The 19277-nt window shown below is 44.3% G+C and overlaps 1 protein-coding gene across 7 annotated transcripts in view; it reads left to right on the top strand.

The window, feature by feature from the left end:
• The window catches only part of TDRD12 (tudor domain containing 12), a 71116-nt gene that overhangs the window by 37836 nt on the left and 14003 nt on the right, over positions 1-19277 (top strand). For 5 of the 7 annotated variants that reach the window (XR_008662628.1, XR_008662629.1, XM_055311984.1 and 2 more), the window contains 12 exons: positions 340-420; positions 2176-2236; positions 2544-2651; positions 5550-5735; positions 7248-7404; positions 7906-8033; positions 9190-9381; positions 9604-9732; positions 11023-11140; positions 11756-11895; positions 12032-12252; positions 14907-15006. Coding sequence is in view for 5 of the 7 variants with exons in the window: in XM_055311984.1 (XP_055167959.1) it covers positions 340-420; positions 2176-2236; positions 2544-2651; positions 5550-5735; positions 7248-7404; positions 7906-8033; positions 9190-9381; positions 9604-9732; positions 11023-11140; positions 11756-11895; positions 12032-12252; positions 14907-15006 (1621 nt within the window). In the remaining 2 variants the exon portion in view is untranslated. Of the gene's footprint in view, positions 1-339; positions 421-2175; positions 2237-2543; positions 2652-5549; positions 5736-7247; positions 7405-7905; positions 8034-9189; positions 9382-9603; positions 9733-11022; positions 11141-11755; positions 11896-12031; positions 12253-14906; positions 15007-19277 lie in introns of those variants that run through there. The other 2 variants (XM_055311985.1, XM_055311988.1) reach the window with 2 other exon arrangements.

Below are 19277 nucleotides of genomic sequence, written 5' to 3'. Positions count from 1 at the left end.
GGCCAGGAGAGAAAAAAAGTGAAAAGAGAACATCAGTCAGGGTCAAGCTGGCTGGCTTACGGCTCTGGAGGGTTCTCTCAGTGCTTGGTGTCAACATTCACGATTCGGTTCTGTGTCTGGGCCAGCCTCGGGTCAACGTTGGGAGACAGGAAGGTAAAAGCCCAGGGAACATGGTTTTCATCCTTAAAGAGCAGAGTGTTCTCACAGAAATAAATCCACGCATGTAGAGCAACTCACTCCTCAGTGCTACTTACTGAGTTTCCTTCCAGAAAATAAAGGCATTTTCAGGATTGAGGTAAATGGACTCAGACAATCTAACGAATGTTTTTTGGTTCCTAGCGTTTTATGTCAGAAGCCAAACGAGAAACCACTCAGGTTGGCCGAGAAGAAAGAACACAATGAGAAAAATGGCTGTGTGAAGTACGAAGTTTTTCCTTGGTCTAAATTTTTTATTGAGATAATTATAACAAAATTATAAGCAGGGGAAGAATTTACGTTTGATTTTATTATTTATTTCAAACTTACGTTTCCATTTGGAAAATATGCCTCTAGTGTCTGCTGTAGGCTTTGAAGTTAATTTTTTTTCCCTGTTCACTAGGGTAGATTTTTCTTTTAAAATCTTTATTACACTGAAAATACTCATTTTCTGTCTCCCTTTCCTGATTCTCTTGGTGAAGTGAACAGTATTATGAAGCAAATTAGATATGGTTGGTCTTTGGGGCTGTTGATCTTCTGTGGGTTGGCGTCTGCTGTCTTCCTGGTTTTCTGATGGTAAAGGGGTCTTCCACCTGCTGGAGGAACTATTTAGTTACTTACAGTGTGGAATTGGGTTTTGGTGGGGGTTTTCTGTTTTTTTGTTTTTGTTTTTTTGTCCTGTCAGATTTACAAGGTAATCATGGACGAGTTGTTGACAATAGAGTAGTAGCTTTATTTCATACTTGTTTAATCCATGAAACATTTTCATACCCATTTTTATGACTTCTTACCCAGCCAGCCTTATCCTCCCAAGCAACCGTAGCTGCTCTGAAGTCACCAGAGTGACAAGGAATTTGCGACAGTTCACAACTGGGTTGGTCGCACTGTATCGCTTGATGGGCCTAGGTGGCTGGGGAGAGGGTGTTGACTGCAAGGCCATTTGGGCTGCCTGCCTCCCGGAGCCCGCCCTTTGGCCCTGTAACATCCTCTCACCCGGTAGGAGCTCCTCACAGGGCCCCGGGGCCAGGGGCTGGGAGGGCTGCCCTGTGTGGACATCCTCCCCCTAGGCATCCCTCCACCCTATCTGGAAGCCGTGGGGCTGCGTGTGGTTGTTTCCCTGGAACAAGAGACCTTGCATTATCGCATTATCCACGTGGCTCATTTCTTACTTTTATCATATTTAATTCTAACGTGATAAATTAACCCTGAGCTACTTGATTGCCTTTTATTTTCATATTAAAAGGTTGTATCTCTTCTCTTGGGCTCCGTGCCTTTTACTTAGAACCCGTTGATTAAACTGTGGCAGTTATTCGGTCAGTCCCTGGGAGCCACAGGGAAACTTGAAGTGGTTCAAGATGACAACACAGAAGGGAGGAGGCAACGTGAGATGACCTGGTAATCCTGCAGGTTTCCATCTCCTTCAGAACAGGTGTCCCTGGGCTTGGCAGCACTGTGTCCACAGCCTGGGAGCCAGCGTGCAGGGGCAAGCACTCTACTGATGTGACCCCTGTGGCCTTTGTATCAGTAAACAGGACAAAACAAGACAAGCAGGAATTACACAGCTGTGCCCTGGGATATGCAGTTGACCCTTGAACAACATGAGTGTTGGGAGACTGACCTTCCACACAGTTAAGTCTGTGTGTAACTTTTGCCTCCCCCCCCCCGCCAGCCTACTGCTGACCAGAAGCCTTAGCATCACATAGTCGATTAACACGTATGTGTGTGTTAAATGTATTATGTACTGTATTCTCACAATACAGTCAGCTGGAGAAAAGGAAAGGTTATTAGGAAGATCACGAGGAAGAGAGTACACTTTCAGTGTAAACAATCCACATGTAAGTGAATGCGCTTGGTTCAAACCTATGTTGCTCAAGGGCCAACTGCGTATTTCGTTCTATCTCTGTCAAGGAAGAATTAGAATTCAACTGAAGGAAGTATTAGCACTTTTTCCTTCAAATGGTCCTTTTCACCGTTTTATAGGTTATTGCAGTTCTTAAATCCTGATCCTTTGAGAACTGATGGGCTCTCTGATCTGCGGCAGGTATTATAACCCTAAAGAAATATAAAAATCCAAGACAGCTCTTTGCTTTTTAAATCCTCCTCCTTCCTTGTCTGAATTGGAGATTAGAAGAGAAACCAAACACCCTTAGGTGGGGACTCTCCCTGAAGACACCCTTTTAGAGATAGATCTTCCAGTGAATTATTGCATTAGAGAAATTATTATTATTCTGGGGAGGGGGTAGTAGATGCTCTTCCTTTCATTTTGGTGGGGTTGGTGGGTTTTGATGAGCATCTGTACCGAGGCTGTCCTCCCTTTGCATTAAGTGGTTGACTTCCTGCTCTCTCAGCTGCAGAAGCTGCGGTCCAGCTGCCAGCAGCCCTCGGCCGTGCTCCGGAACAAGATCGAGCCTTGCTTATCCATTGACACGTCGCCACTGTCAGCAGACCTGAGAAAGGTAACAGTGCGCCTGACGCCTGACCCCGTTCTGAGTAAACCATTCCAAGGCTGCATTTGTATAGTTTCTTTGCTTTTGACTCATTTCTCATTTATTCTTTAGGTCAACTTCCTGTAAGTGGATAATTTCTTTGTAGTGAAACCATTGTAGAACTCTTTTTTTTAATTACAAATTTATTTTTTATTGGTGTTCAATTTGCCAACATCTAGCATATCACCCAGTGCTCATCCCGTCAAGTGCCCACCTCGGTGCCTGTCACCCAGTCACCCCCGCCCCCCGCCCACCTCCCCTTCCACCACCCCTAGTTCGTTTCCCAGAGTTAGGAGTCTCTCATGTTCTGTCTCCCTTTCTGATATTTCCCACTCATTTTTTTCTCCTTTCCCCTTTATTCCCTTTCACTATTTTTTATATTCCCCAAATGAATGAGACCATATAATGTTTGTCCTTCTCCAATTGACTTATTCCACTCAGCATAATATCCTCCAGTTCCATTCACAAATACCCAAATAATGGGTATTTGTCGTTTCTAATGGCTGAGGAATATTCCACTGTAGAACTCTTACTGCTTTTCTGAAATAAGTTTTCAAATGCGTCTCTGGAAAGGGGTCCCGAGAAGGAGCAGCAAGTGGCCAGGGCAATTAAGACGTACCTGTGAGTGTTCTTCTCAAAACTGCTTTAGAGACCTGCCCTTTCAGTTAGTGAATTGACCACACGTATTTATTTCCTTCTTGATTCAAAAAAAAGAAAAAAGAGAAGAAAATAAGCTAAAACCACAAGGATGAATTGAATGACAGTGAAGTCTTTAGTGGCTTAGAAACTTCCTCAGGCTTTCGAAAGATGGAAAAGAGGCAGCAGAGTGTGGCTGGGAAAGGAAGGAGGGAAGTCAGAGGTTCTAAACTGAGCATCCACAGCCTCTCGGGAAGGACAGTCTTTTGGAAGGAACTGAAGGGGCCTAGAAATGCCCCTCAGATGAATTCTTTCAGTAAAAACACCTGCTCACTGTCCTGGCTTCCAGCAGGGGTATGGCACTCAACGGTGCCAAGTGCCGCCCTCCACACATCTCCCAGCCAGCTTTAGGGGGCCTCCTCCCTGCACACACACATCAGGGATCCTTAGATACTTTTGATGAAAGCTGCCACCTAAAAAGAAAATAAAATCATTATTTATTTTTTAAAAAGATTTTATTTATCTGAGGGAGAGAGAGAAAGAGAGCACAAGCAGGGGGAGCAGCAGGTAGAGAGAGGGGGAGAAGCAGGCTCCCCACCAGCAGAGAGCTCAGCATGGGGCTCGATCCCAGGACCCAGGGATCATGACCTGAGCCCAAGGCAGATGCTTAGCTGGCTGAGCCACCCAGGCAGCTCTAGGAGCGTATTTTAAGAAGTAGACCAAAACAAACTCCGAAGGAAACAGTGTAGGCAGTAGAAGTGCTGCAAAATTAATACCGTCAGAGATAGTATTAACAGTATTTATTAAACAATAAGAATAAAAGGTTTTTGGAAATTCAGAATGCTATAAAATAGAAACCAAGGGGTGCCTGGGTGGCTCAGTGGTTGAGCGTCTGCCTTCGGCTCAGGGTGTGACCCCAGGGTCCCTGGATCAAGTCCCACATCGGGATCCCTGCAGGAAGCCTGCTTCTCCCTCTGCCTGTGTCTCTGCCTCTCTCTCTCTATGTCTCTCATGAATAAATAAATACAACCTTAAAAATAAAAAGAAAATGAAACCAAGCAGCAGATTGGAGAGAAAAAATGAGAGGGGAGCTAATAGAGCAAAAAGACGAAGAGATGAAAAGAGGGGGAAAACAGAATTTGAGGGTTGTTTGGAGGTTTAGTCTCTAAAGTGGGATTTAAAAAAAAAAAAAAGAATGAAGGAAGCAGGCAGAGAATTCTGAGAAGAGCAACGCACAAGTGATTTCCAGACCTAGCGGAAGGGACTGTCCAAATAGGAGAGGCCCCGCCATGCCCCCACGAGCCCAGCACATGAGGGGGCAGGATCGTGGGTGCTCGGCTGTGAGGTGTCCATCCTGGGGTGGGGTTTGGGGGCTTCCCAGATCACAAATGGCTTCATATTTGGCTTCGGTAACACCCAAGGGGTGCTGATTCCGAGATTTGGGTGAAAAGTGATTTCCGGCCTCAAGGTCCACCTGTAGCTAGCAAAGAGACATTTTCAGACATGCAGAGTCTCGTAGGAATTGACTTCCTGAAGAAGGACACTGCTGAGGTATCCTCTCCACCAGAGCAGGAAGGTCAGCCAAGGACGACCGGCGTCGCAGCAGGGACAGCGCAGGGGGGCTGCAGGGGGACGGCTGCACGTGGGAGCACAGCCGGTGCTCATGGGCTGGGGACGAGGACCTCACCCACACGGTGTGCTCAGGAGTTCAGCGTGGCTGGAGACCTGTGTCTGTTGCCACACTTGGGAGGTGCGAGTGACTGTCACATAGAAAAACAAGCAAATAAAGGCATGGGGTTTTTTAAGTATTATTTAAGTAATCTCTGTACCCAGTGTGGGGCTCAGACTCACAACCCTGAGATGAAGAGCCTCTGACTGAGCCAGCCCAGTGCCCCAATAAAGTCGTATTTGAAAAACAACAACAACAACAAAAAACTTTGTAAGTAAAGCTGATGTGCTCCCAGACTGTTGGGAGGAGGAGCCATGTCCTTGCTCTAGAACGCTCTAAGCACCTGGTTTTTATTTGGAGCCTAGAAAAGCAAGTGTCTTATGGCAGAAGTTTGGTGCTGGGAAGAGACTCAGGGACTTGTCAAGTTAGGACTTAGAAAATACCAGATTGAGCACCGTGTAGTGGCTGTGGTGGCGGGCGGGGGTGCGGGAGTGAGCCGAGAGAGGAGTTTTTGTTGGTTTTCTACGCTTCATCGGTGGTGTTTGGTTGCTGGTGTCTTACAGGCCCTTCAGAGGAACAAGTTCCCGGGACCTAGCCACGCCGAGTCCTACTCTTGGCCTCCCATAGCGCGGGGCTGTGACGTGGTGGTCATCTCTCACTGTGGGAATGATCCTCTGCTGTACCTCCCGCCAGTGCTTACGATTCTGCAAACGGGGGGCTGCTACAAGTCTTTACCAAGTAGAAATGGAGTAAGTTGGAGACCGTTTTGTTTCAACAACGAAATGGCTTCAGTATGTCTTTTTCAGTTTTACGCCTGACCTGTGGGGAAGCGTGGGTCACGTTACTCATTTGGTTTCCGTGACAGGACAGGAACTTGCCAGAGTCATTGATGCTCTGACACTGATTCTCCCCTCGAGCCCCCGTTGTGGCCAGCGGCTGAGCCAAGAGATTTCTGGCGTTTGGAGATGAATATATAACTTACAAACTCACTCCACTGATTTAACTCCTCTGTCCCGGTCCCCCGGGGGATGATCAGGCCGGGTACAGTTCACACCATTTCATAGATGAGAAAATTAGCCTCCTCCGACAAGTGAGACCAGAGGTGGGATGGGAATGTAGATTTTTTGTCACCTTGCCCCACATTCTTCTGATCATTTCCCAGCACCCACCCTGTTGTGTGATCCTACATTATTCTTCCCATGCGTGGGAATCCGCAAGTAGCGGTGAAGGATCCTGGAAAGGAGAGAAGTGGGGTGTGGGGTCAGCTGATAGTGAGGCGGTGACCCCTGCTCTGCTGGGTCCGGGCGGTCAGGCGACCCGTGCAGAAGACGCGTGTCTCAGGATGCGCTACGAACAGTTGCATACTCATCATCACAAGGTGAAAGGTTGTAGTAAGAAAAGACCGTTGCATTCAGGAGAGGTCCTCATTTTTCTAATCCTGCTGTGTGGCTTTAATGGTTTCCCTTTGGGAATCCGCAGTGGCTGGGTTATTACGTATTGATTTCCCGTCTCCGTCCCTCGGTTCGCAGCTGACCTCTGCGGACCAGATCCAGCTTGTGTTGAGCTAGAGCCGAGGCGTGGCCTCTCGCGTCCTCTGCTGTCTCCACGTCCCTGGGGTCAGCTTGCTTTGGGGCCTGGCGCCTGGAAGCTGACACCCACCTGGATCTGCACAAAGGAAAGGGGAGACTCGTTCTCGTCTTCCGTTCATTGAGGGCGTGTGTCCGGGAGGGCGTTTGGCAGGCAGTGCACCTTCAGGAGATGCCTTTGGGTTGGGGGAGGTCAGGGTTCACATGGAGCCGTAGCAAACTTAATCCCCCTAAGGAAGAGATGCTCACCTTTTCTCAAGCCCCTTTCGGGAGGTGGTTCGTTCACCGGGTGCCTGGAGCCAGACTGCCTGGATTCAGATCCTGTCGCTCCCGTGTCTTAGCTGTGTGGCTTGGGCAACTGACCTTACCTCTCTGTGCCTCACACCCATCTGTGAAATGAGGAAATAATAGGTCCGAGCCTGTAGGAGTGATCTAAAAACAAAAGGAATTAATATTTGTGAAATGCTTGGTGTAAGCCCTAGAAAAATCTGAGTCCTTGTGTCTAAATCCATTCTAATCAAATTATACCTTTTCTGATCTACAGGACAATGACGGGAGCAAAAAAAAAAAAATGTCATGCAGTGCTTACTCTGTGCAAGGAGACGTTCTGCATGCCACAGACACTATGTTCAATTCCTAAGTTTTGCCCCAAATTATGTGAATTTGTCTTTGCAGCCTCTGGCAGTCGTCGTGTGCCCTGGGTGGAAAAAGGCCCAATTTATTTTCGAGTTACTGGAAGACTATAGCATGTCCTCCAAGCCTCTTCATCCTGTGTTGTTAACAATCGGACTCCACAAAGATGAAGCCAAAAACATGAAGCTTCCGAAGGGGTGTAAGCATCCTTCCCAAGCCGTTTGCTTCTCCCTGTGGAACGCAGTGGAGCCCTGCCAGGCAGGCGCAGCTGCACAGGACACGGGCACCAGCCCAGTGACGGGTGGGACCTCGCCGCGGGTTCCAGGCGGGCGTAGAAGGGCGAAGGTTCCATCTTGGCTGACAGCCGTTGCACTGAGAAGACAGCATGATTCCTTCACTCACCAACTACTTATCAAATACCTTTGTTAGATGTCGACTGCACCTCCAGCCCTGCCCTTCAGGAGCACAAAACCTGGTGGGAGCCCAGGCACTAGTCAGATAAGGACAGGTGTTGTCCTGGACAGGCAGGCCTCACCTGCCTGAGCAGGAAAAACCGTGTGTTTGTTTGTTTGTTTGTTTGTTTGTTTGTTTTTCATCATTAGACAGAAGTTCTAGAAAGCATGTGGCATCTTAGCAAAGGAAATGTGAGAAAAACCTTTGGGAAATCTGAATGTTAATTGTCTTCTCTTCTGAAATGTAGGTGACATCATTGTGACGACACCCCACAGCCTCCTGAGACTTCTCAAATACCAAAGCTTGCTATTTCTCAGACTTTGTCACCTCATTTTGGATGAGGTGGAAGTATTATTCTCTGAAGCTCATGAAGAAGTAAGTATGGCTCCATCGAGATGTCATCATCACTCGGAACTAAACGGATGTGTGATTGAAGTCTTACCTGCTTCTAGGAGTCAGGGGATGTGTCTCTGGGGAAAGAGCTGGTTAATCTTGAGAAGCTTTCCCTTTAACTTTTATAATTAGGAAGAGAGTTGATCTGAAATTTCCTTTCCGAATTCTAAAGTTCTCCTTGAAGGGCAAAGAGGGATGTTTTCTAAAATACCGATATGTGTGGCTAAAGAAAACATACAATTTTTTTGCATGTTTCCGGTAGGATCAATTCCTAGGAAGGGGATTAATGGAGTAAAGGCTGGGAATTCTTATACGAAGGCATTTCTTGGGTCCAGTGTAACAAGCTGACCAGAGGCATTTCATTTGGGAGCAGTGATGTCCCCAGGTTCAAGTCCAGGCTCTGTTGCTTACTGACTGTGTGGGCCTGGGCAGGGTGCTTGAACGCCTCGACTTGCAAAACTGATACCCGGGATACTGCATTGTACAGTTCCCTCTCTGGGGATTGGAAGCGGGGACTGGGTTAGGCTCCCATGGACAGTGTGCACCTGTGCCCCATCCCCTGCACCCCTGGCAGGAGGAGGCCCTAGGCCAGCGGGTTAAATGTGGCATCCCATTAGCATAATCTGATTTCCAAGCATTCATATGGGCTACTCCTGTTCTTTGTGCTGCTGCTTCCTTTTCTTTGCTTATTTTCCATTTGTAGAACTTTTTTTTAAACTTTTTTATAATGTGCATTTTCTTTTATTTAAAGTATAATTGTGAATCTTTTTCCATATCTTTATGTTCTTTAAAAATATGGCTGCATGTCATTCCATTATATGGACATCCATAAAGCTTTAACTATGCCTCTATCATTGGACATTTAATGATATTAATTTCTTTTTTTTTAATGTAGAACTTTTTAACATAAGGAAGTTAATTCTTCATTACCTATGTTATATGTTTACCCAGATATTGTTTGTGTTTTGTTCTGTTTATATTTAACATTCTCTCCTCTTATGTTTTTTTCTTTTGTTTGGAAAGGCCTTCCCCCACTCTGGGGACAGAACATGTATAGTTCTTTACTTTTTGTGGTCTGTCAAGCAGATTTTACTCCCTTTTGAAATAAACATGAAATTAATTACACTAATTTTTTTAGATGTTTGCCATATTAGATAACTTAAAAAAAAATATTGATGTTGAAGAAAGGGAATCCGCACCTCATCAGATTGTTGCCGTTGGAGTTCATTGGAGCAGACACATAGAACAGCTGGTCAAAGAGTTCATGAATGACCCCTACGTTGTGGTCACGGCCATGGAAGAGGCAGCTCTCTATGGCGGCGTCCAGCAGGTGCGGGCTCGTGGGCACGTGTGGGGATGGGGGCTGAGCAAGCAGCCCCGTACTGAAATATTACAGCTTTAGTCTCATCCACAAATCTGTAATCATGTATTTAGATTTATATTGACTTCCTGTGCATTCTTTTCTGTTAAAACCCTGACTCAGCGATGAAAAGTAAAACCAGGGCACCTTGAATCTGTTTAAAGCCACATTGTTGCTGTATTTCATTACCAGGTAGTGCACCTTTGCCTAGAATGTGAAAAAACCTCTACTCTACTCCAGACTCTCGATTTCACTCCAAGTCAAGCACAGAAGACCTTGATCTTTACTGGTTCTGTAGCTGAAACAGAAATAGTGTGTAAGGTGAGGCCTTCCACGCATAAAACATCCTTACTGTTTGTTTGAACCGTGATCGAATCTCGAAATCATCAGAGAATTATACCAGGTAGTTAAATAGTCGACTGGGGATAAAGTTTCTGAGTTTATCGTTAGTCAGAAGAGTCAAAAGAGGAGGTGGCTATTGCTGCAGAGTGTGGCTGGCAGTGAGGAGGGACGGCGGGAGGCCTGACCTTGAGGGAGGAGCCAGGGAGGTGGGACCAGCCTTTCCACCGAAGCACGTGCTCCCCTAAGGAGGCCGGTGCTTTGCGTTTTGTCGTTAAAAGGATCCCATTCATAAAGACATGCCAGTGAGGTCTATATCCTCCATTTTAAAAAGATAGAGCCTGGGCAGCCCCGGTGGCTCAGCGGTTTAGTGCCCCCTTCAGCCCAGGGCCTGATCCTGGAGACCTGGGATCGAGTCCTACGTCAGGCTCCTGCATGGAGCCTGCTTCTCTCTCTGCCTGTGTCTCTGCCTCTCTCTCTCTCTGTGTGTGTCTCTCATGAATAAATAAATTTAAAAAAAAAAAAAGATCCGGTAACACCAAGAGATCACGTGGCCAGAAAAGCCAACTAAATTGGGTACAGATTTATTTAATATAACCTAAATCTGTATTCTATATCTAAACATAGAAATGAAGCCAAATACAAATTATAAGAATCAGGCTCCTGGATGGCAGAGTCGGTTAGGCTTCCAACTCTTGGTTTTGGCTCAGGTCATGATCTTGGGGTCCTGAGATCAAGCCCCACGTCAGGCTCCACACTCAGTGGGGAATCTGTTTGAGAGTCACTCTCTCCCTCTTCACCTCCCTTCCCCGCATACTCTCTATCTCAAGTAAATAAATCTTAAAAAAAGACTTATATAAAAATAATTTAAAAATATAAGGATCAGTAGTACATCCACCTTTCAGCCATGATGAACTAGAGGTGTCACGGAAAATAATGTGACACATATTTGCACATAAATTTGATGTGTGTGTATAGCTATACACATGTATGTGTATAAATAAATACATCTGTATGTATGCACTATACAAAAGGAAGGAAAATAGTTTCAGCAAAATGTTTCACTTGAGCAAGTTTTTAGATACAAACTATAGGATTTTAGAATATATCTGTTTAAACTTAAGATCATCTTGTTCTTAAAATTTGTGGATCAGTGACGTAATATCCTCACAGATAATTTTTAAATGTTTTATACTGGTAATCATTGATGGAACAATTAACTTCAAGCTTATGTTCCTGACTGTGAACTGGCCTATTTGGTTTCATCTCTAGGTAGTAGAAAGCAGTTCAATATTTTGCTTGAAAATGCATAAAGAAATGGTTTTAAATTTAAAACGTATTTTAGAACAGTGGAAGAAGAAGTTAAGTTGTGGCTCTCACCTTGTATTAGGTAAGTGTTTTAATTTCTACTTATATTTACAGAAGGCTGAGCTAATAGGAATCCTATCTTCAGTTTATTTGTATAGCTCGTCTCCACATTTCTCATCATTTCCCAGATTCACTGAGAATTCATTAGTAATGTTAATTTCAAAATGGAGATTAAGCTCCACTAAGATTTTGGTGTTGAGGCGAATGCAGGGGCCTGTGGAGCCCTAAGTGTAGCAGCCCGAAGTGTAGACCTTCCCCCGGGGGTTCCAGCTGGAGGGCCACCATCTCGTTTATATATACGTGTCTGTGCCCACAGTGAAATCTGTCACAAGTGGTAGTGAAATACAGTGGTAGAGCTCAAAAAAGTCAAAACGTGTAAAATAAGTGAAAACTGGACAGGCAACCTAGATTTGTAATAGAAGCAGTTTCCAAGCTAAAATTAGGAAGACTACTTTTCTCTGGAACGTGTCACTGGGCTGTGACATTTTGGGGGAAAAAATGGGGAAGAACTTTCTTGGCATCTAAGAAGTACGATGCAGTAGAGAGATGCATTCGAGGACGGTTCCCGGAATTGCTCTGTAGGGTAAGTGCAGTGAAGCCACAGCCTCGTTTGTGATTGTCGGACCCTTTCCTCCAGCCCTGACTGATGATTGCATACCACTCTTGGCCATCACCGACGCCACGTGTGTGATTCACTTCAGCTTTCCTTCCTCACCGAAAGTTTTTGGTGGACGCCTCTACTGCATGTCTGATCACTTCCAGAGTTCCACCGAGCAGGTTCGATGGATTTTCATTATCTTGTAATATCCTGCTGGCATTTTCTGTGCTATGACAACTTCAGAGTCCACAGAGTTTTATCACTTAGACGGGATGGATGACCTGTTTGCTTTGTTCACCCCCCCTCAATTTTAAGGGTTCTCCCGCAGAGCAGGGAGATAAGAAAACCAAATCTGTCTTGCTGCTGACGGAGAGAAACGCGTGCCACACGGTTGGTGTCCTGCGCTACCTGGAGCGAGCAGATGCTAAGATTCCCTCGGAGCTCTATGAGTTTACCGCAGGGGTTCTGGAAGCCAAAGAAGATAAAAAAGCCAGGAGGCCTCTTTGTCTGTATCTTAAGGCGTTTGGTTTTTGCAAGTAAGCCATTTTTTAAATAAAAAAAAATTATTTTTTAAATAAAAAATTGAAAAGTACGGCAAAGCGCAGTGTGATAGGTTTACTGCTGGATGACCTTCACGTATACATGCGTGATGTAAAGCACCGCCCACCTCTGGGGGACACCTGCGGCTGCCCCCATGCTCCTTCACAATCTTTCCTCTCCCTAGAAGAGGCCACCCCCCCCCAATATCTGTCAACACTGATTAATTTGGCTTGTTTTCCAGTTTTATGTAAATGGAATTGTACAGGACTTTCATCTCACATTCATCTGTGTTCGTGCTTGTATCCGGTGGATTTCTTTATTAATTTAGTGCTCAGCATTCTGTTGCATAAGTATATCACAGTGTATATATCTGTTTTCCTATTGATGAACCTGCCAACTATTTCCAGCTCTTGACTATTGTCTATGAAGCTGTTGTGAACACTCTTGCATGTGTTTTTTTGTGGAAATATGCACCCAGTTTCCTTGGGGTATAGACTTCAGAGTGAGATTGCTGGGTCGTGGGGTACACATACATTTGACCTTTCGAAGGTGTGTGACTGCCTCTCCCATCAGCAGCATATGAGAGCGCTGAGCGGCTCCATAGCCTCACCTGCACACCGTGTTCGTGAGGGTGCAGTGGCACACCGTGGCCTCCATTGGTGTTTCCCTAGCAATTAATGATGAGTGTCTTGTGACATGCTTGAGGGACATTGGACCATCCTCTTCTGGTGAAGTGCCTGTTCAGTGCTTTTGCCCATTTTTTATATTGGGTGTTAACTCTTTTTCTTAGTGGTTTGGAGGAATACTTTATTCATTTGAGATACTACTGCTTTGTCAGATGTGTACCTTGAGAAGATCTCTTCCCAGTCCATGGCTTGCCTTTTGGCTCTTGCAGGAGTCTTTGATCAGTGGAGCTTTTTAATTTTGATGAAGTATTTCATGGTTGCAATTGTTTCGTGCCCTTATGTAAGGAATATTTGCTGAGGGACGCCTGGGTGGCTCAGCGGTTGAGCACCTGCCTTCAGCCCAGGGCGTGATCCTGGAGTCCTGGGATCCAGTCCCACGTCAGGCTCCCTGCATGGAGCCTGCTCCTCCCTCTGCCTGTGTCTCTGCCTCTCTCTCTCTTTCTGTGTGTCTCATGAATAAATAAATAAAATCTTTTTTTAAAAAAAGAAATATTTGCTGATCTCTAGGTCATGGGGACATTCTTCTGTATTTTATTCTAGAAGCTTTACAGACTGTTTCACATGTAGGTGTGTAATCTAGGGGGAGTTAATGTTTGTGTATAGAGTGAGATATGGGGCAAGGATTTTTTTTCCTGTGTGATAATCGCTTGCTCCTGTATCCTTTACTTAAAACATCACTGTGTTCTCACTTAACTGGTGCCTTTGACATAAACCAGATGGTAGAGTGTGTGGCCCACTTGTAGACTCTCTGTATTGTTTCAGTGTCTGTGTCCTTACACTGGTACCACATTTTCTGACTGTAGCCTGTATTTGAGTGAGTCCTGGAACCTGGTATGCAAGTTCTCCAACTAGTCTTCATCAGGGTTGTTTTGGCTATTTTAAGTCAACTGCATCTCCCCATACATTTTTGAATAGGCTTATCAGTTTCTTCAGAAACATTGCCTGACTTCTGATACTACGTGCAGGGATGCTGGATGTCAGCTTAGAGAGCATGAGAATCTCAGCAGTCATGGGGAGGGTTTCTCATTGATCCAGACATGATGTCAGTACTTGATCAGCGCTCGCTGGGACTGGGTCGTAGATGTCTGATAGGTACCTGTTGGATCGAGTTTACTTTTAAGATAACTGTTTACGTTTATTTCTTTGAATTACGGTACCTGAAATAGATTATTAGTGGAGATTTCCATATGCCTTTAAACAGAATATGGAGTTTTGAAACTGAAGCTTTAATGGTTTCTCAGCTCAGGTTACAGAATGACTTCTGGTTTAGCAGTTAATTATTAGTCTTTGTTTTGGGTTGTGGTCATTTCTAATTCAGAGTATTTTGGAAGTACATTTTGTTCAATGACAATGTCTAGAGAAATAATGGAGGAACTCTTTAAGTTTGTTCAGTGTTAATTAAATTTTAGGACCCCTTTCACTACTGTGCATGTTGTGTCACCTGGATTATTTAATATGGCTACTTAACTTTAAAGTATTAGAATAAAAGCCTCTGATTTCAATTATAGATTAATTTTCATTAATTAAATTAAATTTCATTAATTTCAAACCAAGAATGGTTTGAAATTCATGTTAAAAATTATTGTTCGAGGGATCCCTGGGTGGCGCAGCGGTTTGGCGCCTGCCTTTGGCCCGGGGCGCAATCCTGGAGACCCGGGATCGAATCCCACATCGGGCTCCCGGTGCATGGAGCCTGCTTCTCCCTCTGCCTGTGTCTCTGCCTCTCTCTGTCTGTGACTATCATAAATAAATAAAAAAATTAAAAAAAAAATTATTGTTCGAAGGGGTGGTGGAAAGGGAGGTGGGCGGGGGCTGGGGGGTGACTGGGTGACAGGCACTGAGGGGGGCACTTGATGGGATGAGCATTGGGTGTTATGCTATACGTTGGCAAATTGAACTCCAATAAAAAAAAAGGAAAATTATTGTTCGGTTTTTGTTTTTAAAATCCAGTTACTGTTTTTCAGAGACAAAAGGATCTGTCCTAATCGACACCATGTTAATCCAGAAATGGACACACCAAGGAAATTATCCAACCAAGCTCTACCGACGTTTGGATACATCAAAGTAAGTTCTGCTGAAGATCCTTTGTTCAGTGATTAATGATCAGCTTAACGAACATACTTCATTCCTTTTTTTAAGATTTATTTATTTGAGAAAGAGCACATGAGCATGAGGTGGAGGAGCAGAGGGAGAGGCAGAGAGAATCCTCAGGCAGACCGCCCGCTGAGCAAGGACCCTGTCACAGGGCTCAGTCCCAGAACCCTGAGATCATGACCTGAGCCGAAACCAAGAGTCAGCAGCTCAGCTCGCTGAGCACCGAGGCGCCCCTGAACATACTTCATTCTGAAGCAGCAGAATCATTATGACGCTCTTAACGTACCACCATTAATCTGACGGCAGGCATGGGTCCTTAAAGGTGCCTTATTTCAAGACCGCAGTTCATTGAGAAAAGCAAGGTTAAATTAGGAAAATAGATAAACCACTTCAACAGTTAAGAGGTATTTTAGTTATATTTTCAGAAAGTTGTTTCCTTAAAAATAGTGTGATGTGGGCAGCCTGGGTGGCTCAGCGGTTTAGGGCTGCCTTAAGCTCGGGGCATGATCCTGGGGACCTGGGATCGAGTCCTGCATCGGGCTCCCCGTGTGGAGCCTGCTTCTCCCTCTGCCTGTGTCTCTGCCTCTCCCTCTCTCTCTCTTTCTCTGTCTCTCATGAATAAATAGATAAAATCTTTTTAAAAAAAATAGTGTGATAGCACACACATCTTTTCAGAACATTCATGATAATTCTGAAATGTAGATAAAATTGCTGAGTTAAGAGTGTGTCACTTTCTTTTGAATACTTTCTAATACTTGAGTTCAAGATTGCTCTTACCTTCCCTTCTTCTAAGGCAGATTTCTTCAGCTCATTTGTACCATTCTTCCTGGCTCAGTCACCTCATTCCTAATTTTTTTTGATATATGTTGTTCTTTTGTACATATCCTTTATCATGTACGTATCTTTTCTTGTATTTTGGGTTTTTTTTTCCCCATTTTTTTAAAAGATTTTATTGATTCATGAGAGACACACAGAGAGAGAGGCAGAGACACAGACAGAGGGAGAAGCAGGCTCCCTGCAGGGAGCCCGACATGGGACTCAATCCTGGGACCCCAGGATCATGCCCTGGGCCGAAGGCGGCGCTAAACTGCTGAGCCACCCAGGCGTCCCTGTCCATTTTTCCTATTGAAGAACATCCTAGTTGCTTCCAAGTTTTGGCAATTATGAATAAGACTGTGATAAATATTTGTGCAGAGGTTTTTGTGGATACGTGGGTTTTCAACTCATTTGGGTAATACCAAGGAGTGTGATTGTTTGATTGTTTAATAAGACTCTTTTGCTCTGTAAGAAATTGCCAGACTGTTCTCTGAAGTGGCTGCACCATTTGCATTCCAACCAGCAGAGAATGAGAGTTCCTGTTCCTCTAGTCCTTGCCAGTATTTGACGTTGTCAGTGTTTTTAACTCTAACTGTTCTAGTAGGGGTATAGTGGTACCTCATTGTTTATTTTGCAATTCCCCGATAATGTTGAGCATCTTTTCATGTGTTTATTCATCAGCTGTACATCTTCTTTGGTGAGCTATCTGTTCAGGATTTTTTGCCCATTTTTTTCATTGGGTTGTCTGTTTTTTTCTTGTTAAGTTTTAAGAGTTCTTTGTAGATTTTGTATACCAGTCCTTTATCAGAAACAGGTTTTCAAAAATTTTCTCCCAGTTGTGGCTTACCTTTTCATTCTCCTTATAGTCTTCTGCAGAGCACAAGCTTTCAATTTTAATGAAGCCCAACTTTCTAGTTGTTTCCATATCCACAAGGTCATCATGAAACCCAAGGTCACTTAGATTTTCTCCTTTTTATCTTCCTCATCAGCTTTTATTTTGGTGTCTGGGGTGGGGGGTATTTTGTTAATTAGTTTTGTTGCAAAGTATATCCCTGGTGTTTGGTTTTGCCATCTCATTGCTCTCTTTATGTGGAGATTCAGAGTCAGGACATATGCCCCTTTACCACTGCTACCCTTCTAGAACCCGTTCAACCAGACCCCTGCTTTTAATTGGCTCTATTGAGGTACAGTTTACATGCAATAAAAATCACTGTTTAGAAGTGTATAGGTTGTTGAATTTTGAGAAATACATACAATTGCGTAACCACTACCACAGTGAAGACAGGAACATTTTCATCACCCCAAAAAGGCCTCTGCTGGCCCCATGCTGACAGTCCTGAGCCTCAACCCCAATTCCTGGTGGCTGCTGGACCTGCTTTCTGCCACTATAGCTTTGTCTTTCCTGGGATTTCATATTGATGGAATCCTACAGTCTGGACTTTGAGTCGGATAGTTGTTTTTAGTGTAAGGTTTATGAGATTCACCTATGTTGTTCTATTTTTTTTATTTTTTTATTTTTTTTTATTTATTTATGATAGTCACACAGAGAGAGAGAGAGGCAGAGACACAGGCAGAGGGAGAAGCAGGCTCCATGCACTGGGAGCCCGACGTGGGATTCGATCCCAGGTCTCCAGGATCGCGCCCTGGGCCACAGGCAGGCGCTAAACCGCTGCGCCACCCAGGGATCACTGTTGTTCTATTTCATCGCTGAACAGGATTGCATTACATGGATGTGCCTTTGTTTGCCCACAAGCTGATGGATGTTTGGCTTGTGTGCAGTTTCTGGCTGCTGTGAACTTGTGTGTTACAAGTCTTTCTAGACCTACACCTTCATTTCTCTCCGGTGACTTGCTGCGGCGTCATAGTGTCTGTGTGCACGTGCGCCTGTGTGTGTGCACCCACACGTGTAAGGATCTGCCAAACCACGTGTACCATTTTACATTCTCATTGCACCATATTTGAGAGTTCCAATAGGTCCACATTCTCAATACGTAGTGTTCTCAGTCTTTTAATTTTTGCCACTCTGTTGCATTTGCATGAATGTTTATTTGCCTTTCTCTGGTGGTAAAGAATCTTGGACCTCTTCTCACTGCTTACCTGGGCCTGTGTATCTCCTTTATGAATTAGTGTTTGCTAGTATCACAGTGTTTGCCCATTTTTTAGTTTGGGTTGTCTTGTTGAGTCTTAAGAATTCTTTGTAGATTATGGATGTGCTTTGTCAGATATATTACAAATATTTTCCCTCAGCTGAAAAGCAGAGATTTTTAATTTTGATGAAGTCTTCTTTTACCACTTTTTTATTTTACGTTTTGTGCTTTTCTTGCCATAAGAAATCTTTGCCTACCCTAAGGTTGCGAAGATTCCTTTCTTTTTTTTTTATTCTAGAATTTTTATTTTAGAATTTTAGGTTTTACATTTAGGTCTGTGATCCATCTCAAATTAATTTGTGTGCATATAGTGTGGATAAGGGGACCTGGAATCGAGTCCCACGTTGGGCTCCCTGCATGGAGCCTGCTTCTCCCTCTGCCTCTCTGTGTCTCTCATGAATAAATAAAATCTTAAAAAAAAAAAAAAGAGGAGGACAACTCTTCACAGGCAAGTGTACAAAGGGTGGTTGTTGTGCATTGGTGGTTCCTGGTTGCTCCAGCATCATCTGTTTTTTTTTTTAATATTTTATTTATTCATGAGAGACCCAGATTGAGAGAGAGAGAGAGGCAGAGACACAGGCAAAGGGAGAAATAGGCTCCATGCAGGGAGCCCAATGTGGGACTCGATCCCGGGACTCCAGGATCACGCCCTGGGCCGAAGGCAGATGCTCAACCGCTGAGCCACCCAGGGATCCCGCATCTTCTGTTCTAAAGACCTTCCTTTCCTCCTCAATTACATTGGCACCTTTGACATAAATTAAAAGATCGTATCTGTGAATGCTGAGTTCTTCCTTCTGTTCCTTGGTCTCTTTGTCTGCCCTTACGCAGTACCACATTGGCTTGAATGCTGTAGCTTTATAAGTAATCCTGGAGACTGGTAGAGAAGTCTTCCAATTTGCCAGTCTTCTTATCCTTCTGGCTGTTCCTTTGCATATCTACAGAAAATTTTAGAATCAGCTTGCTAGTTTCTACCTAGAAGCCTGATGAGACTTTGGGTGGCACTGTGTTGAATTTATAGGTTAATATGGGAAGAGTCAACATTTAACAATACTGGGTCTTGTCCATTAACATGGTATATCTGTCACTCCATTTATCTAAGCCGTCTTTAATTTCTCTAAGCAATGTGTATACTTTTCAGTATCTTGTATTTATTGTGTTAACTTTATTCCTAGCATTTCATGCTTTTGGATGCTAATCTTATTTTTCTTTGAACTTCATGTTCTGATTGTTTAGAAATGCAGTTGACTTTCATGTCCTTACCTTGTATCCTGTGACTGT

Source organism: Nyctereutes procyonoides, unplaced genomic scaffold (genome assembly GCF_905146905.1).
Source record: "Nyctereutes procyonoides isolate TBG_1078 unplaced genomic scaffold, NYPRO_anot_genome, whole genome shotgun sequence".
In the NCBI taxonomy this organism is placed as follows: domain Eukaryota; kingdom Metazoa; phylum Chordata; class Mammalia; order Carnivora; family Canidae; genus Nyctereutes; species Nyctereutes procyonoides.
Note: the sequence above shows the minus strand (reverse complement) of the source record. Positions and strands in the feature narration are given on the sequence as shown.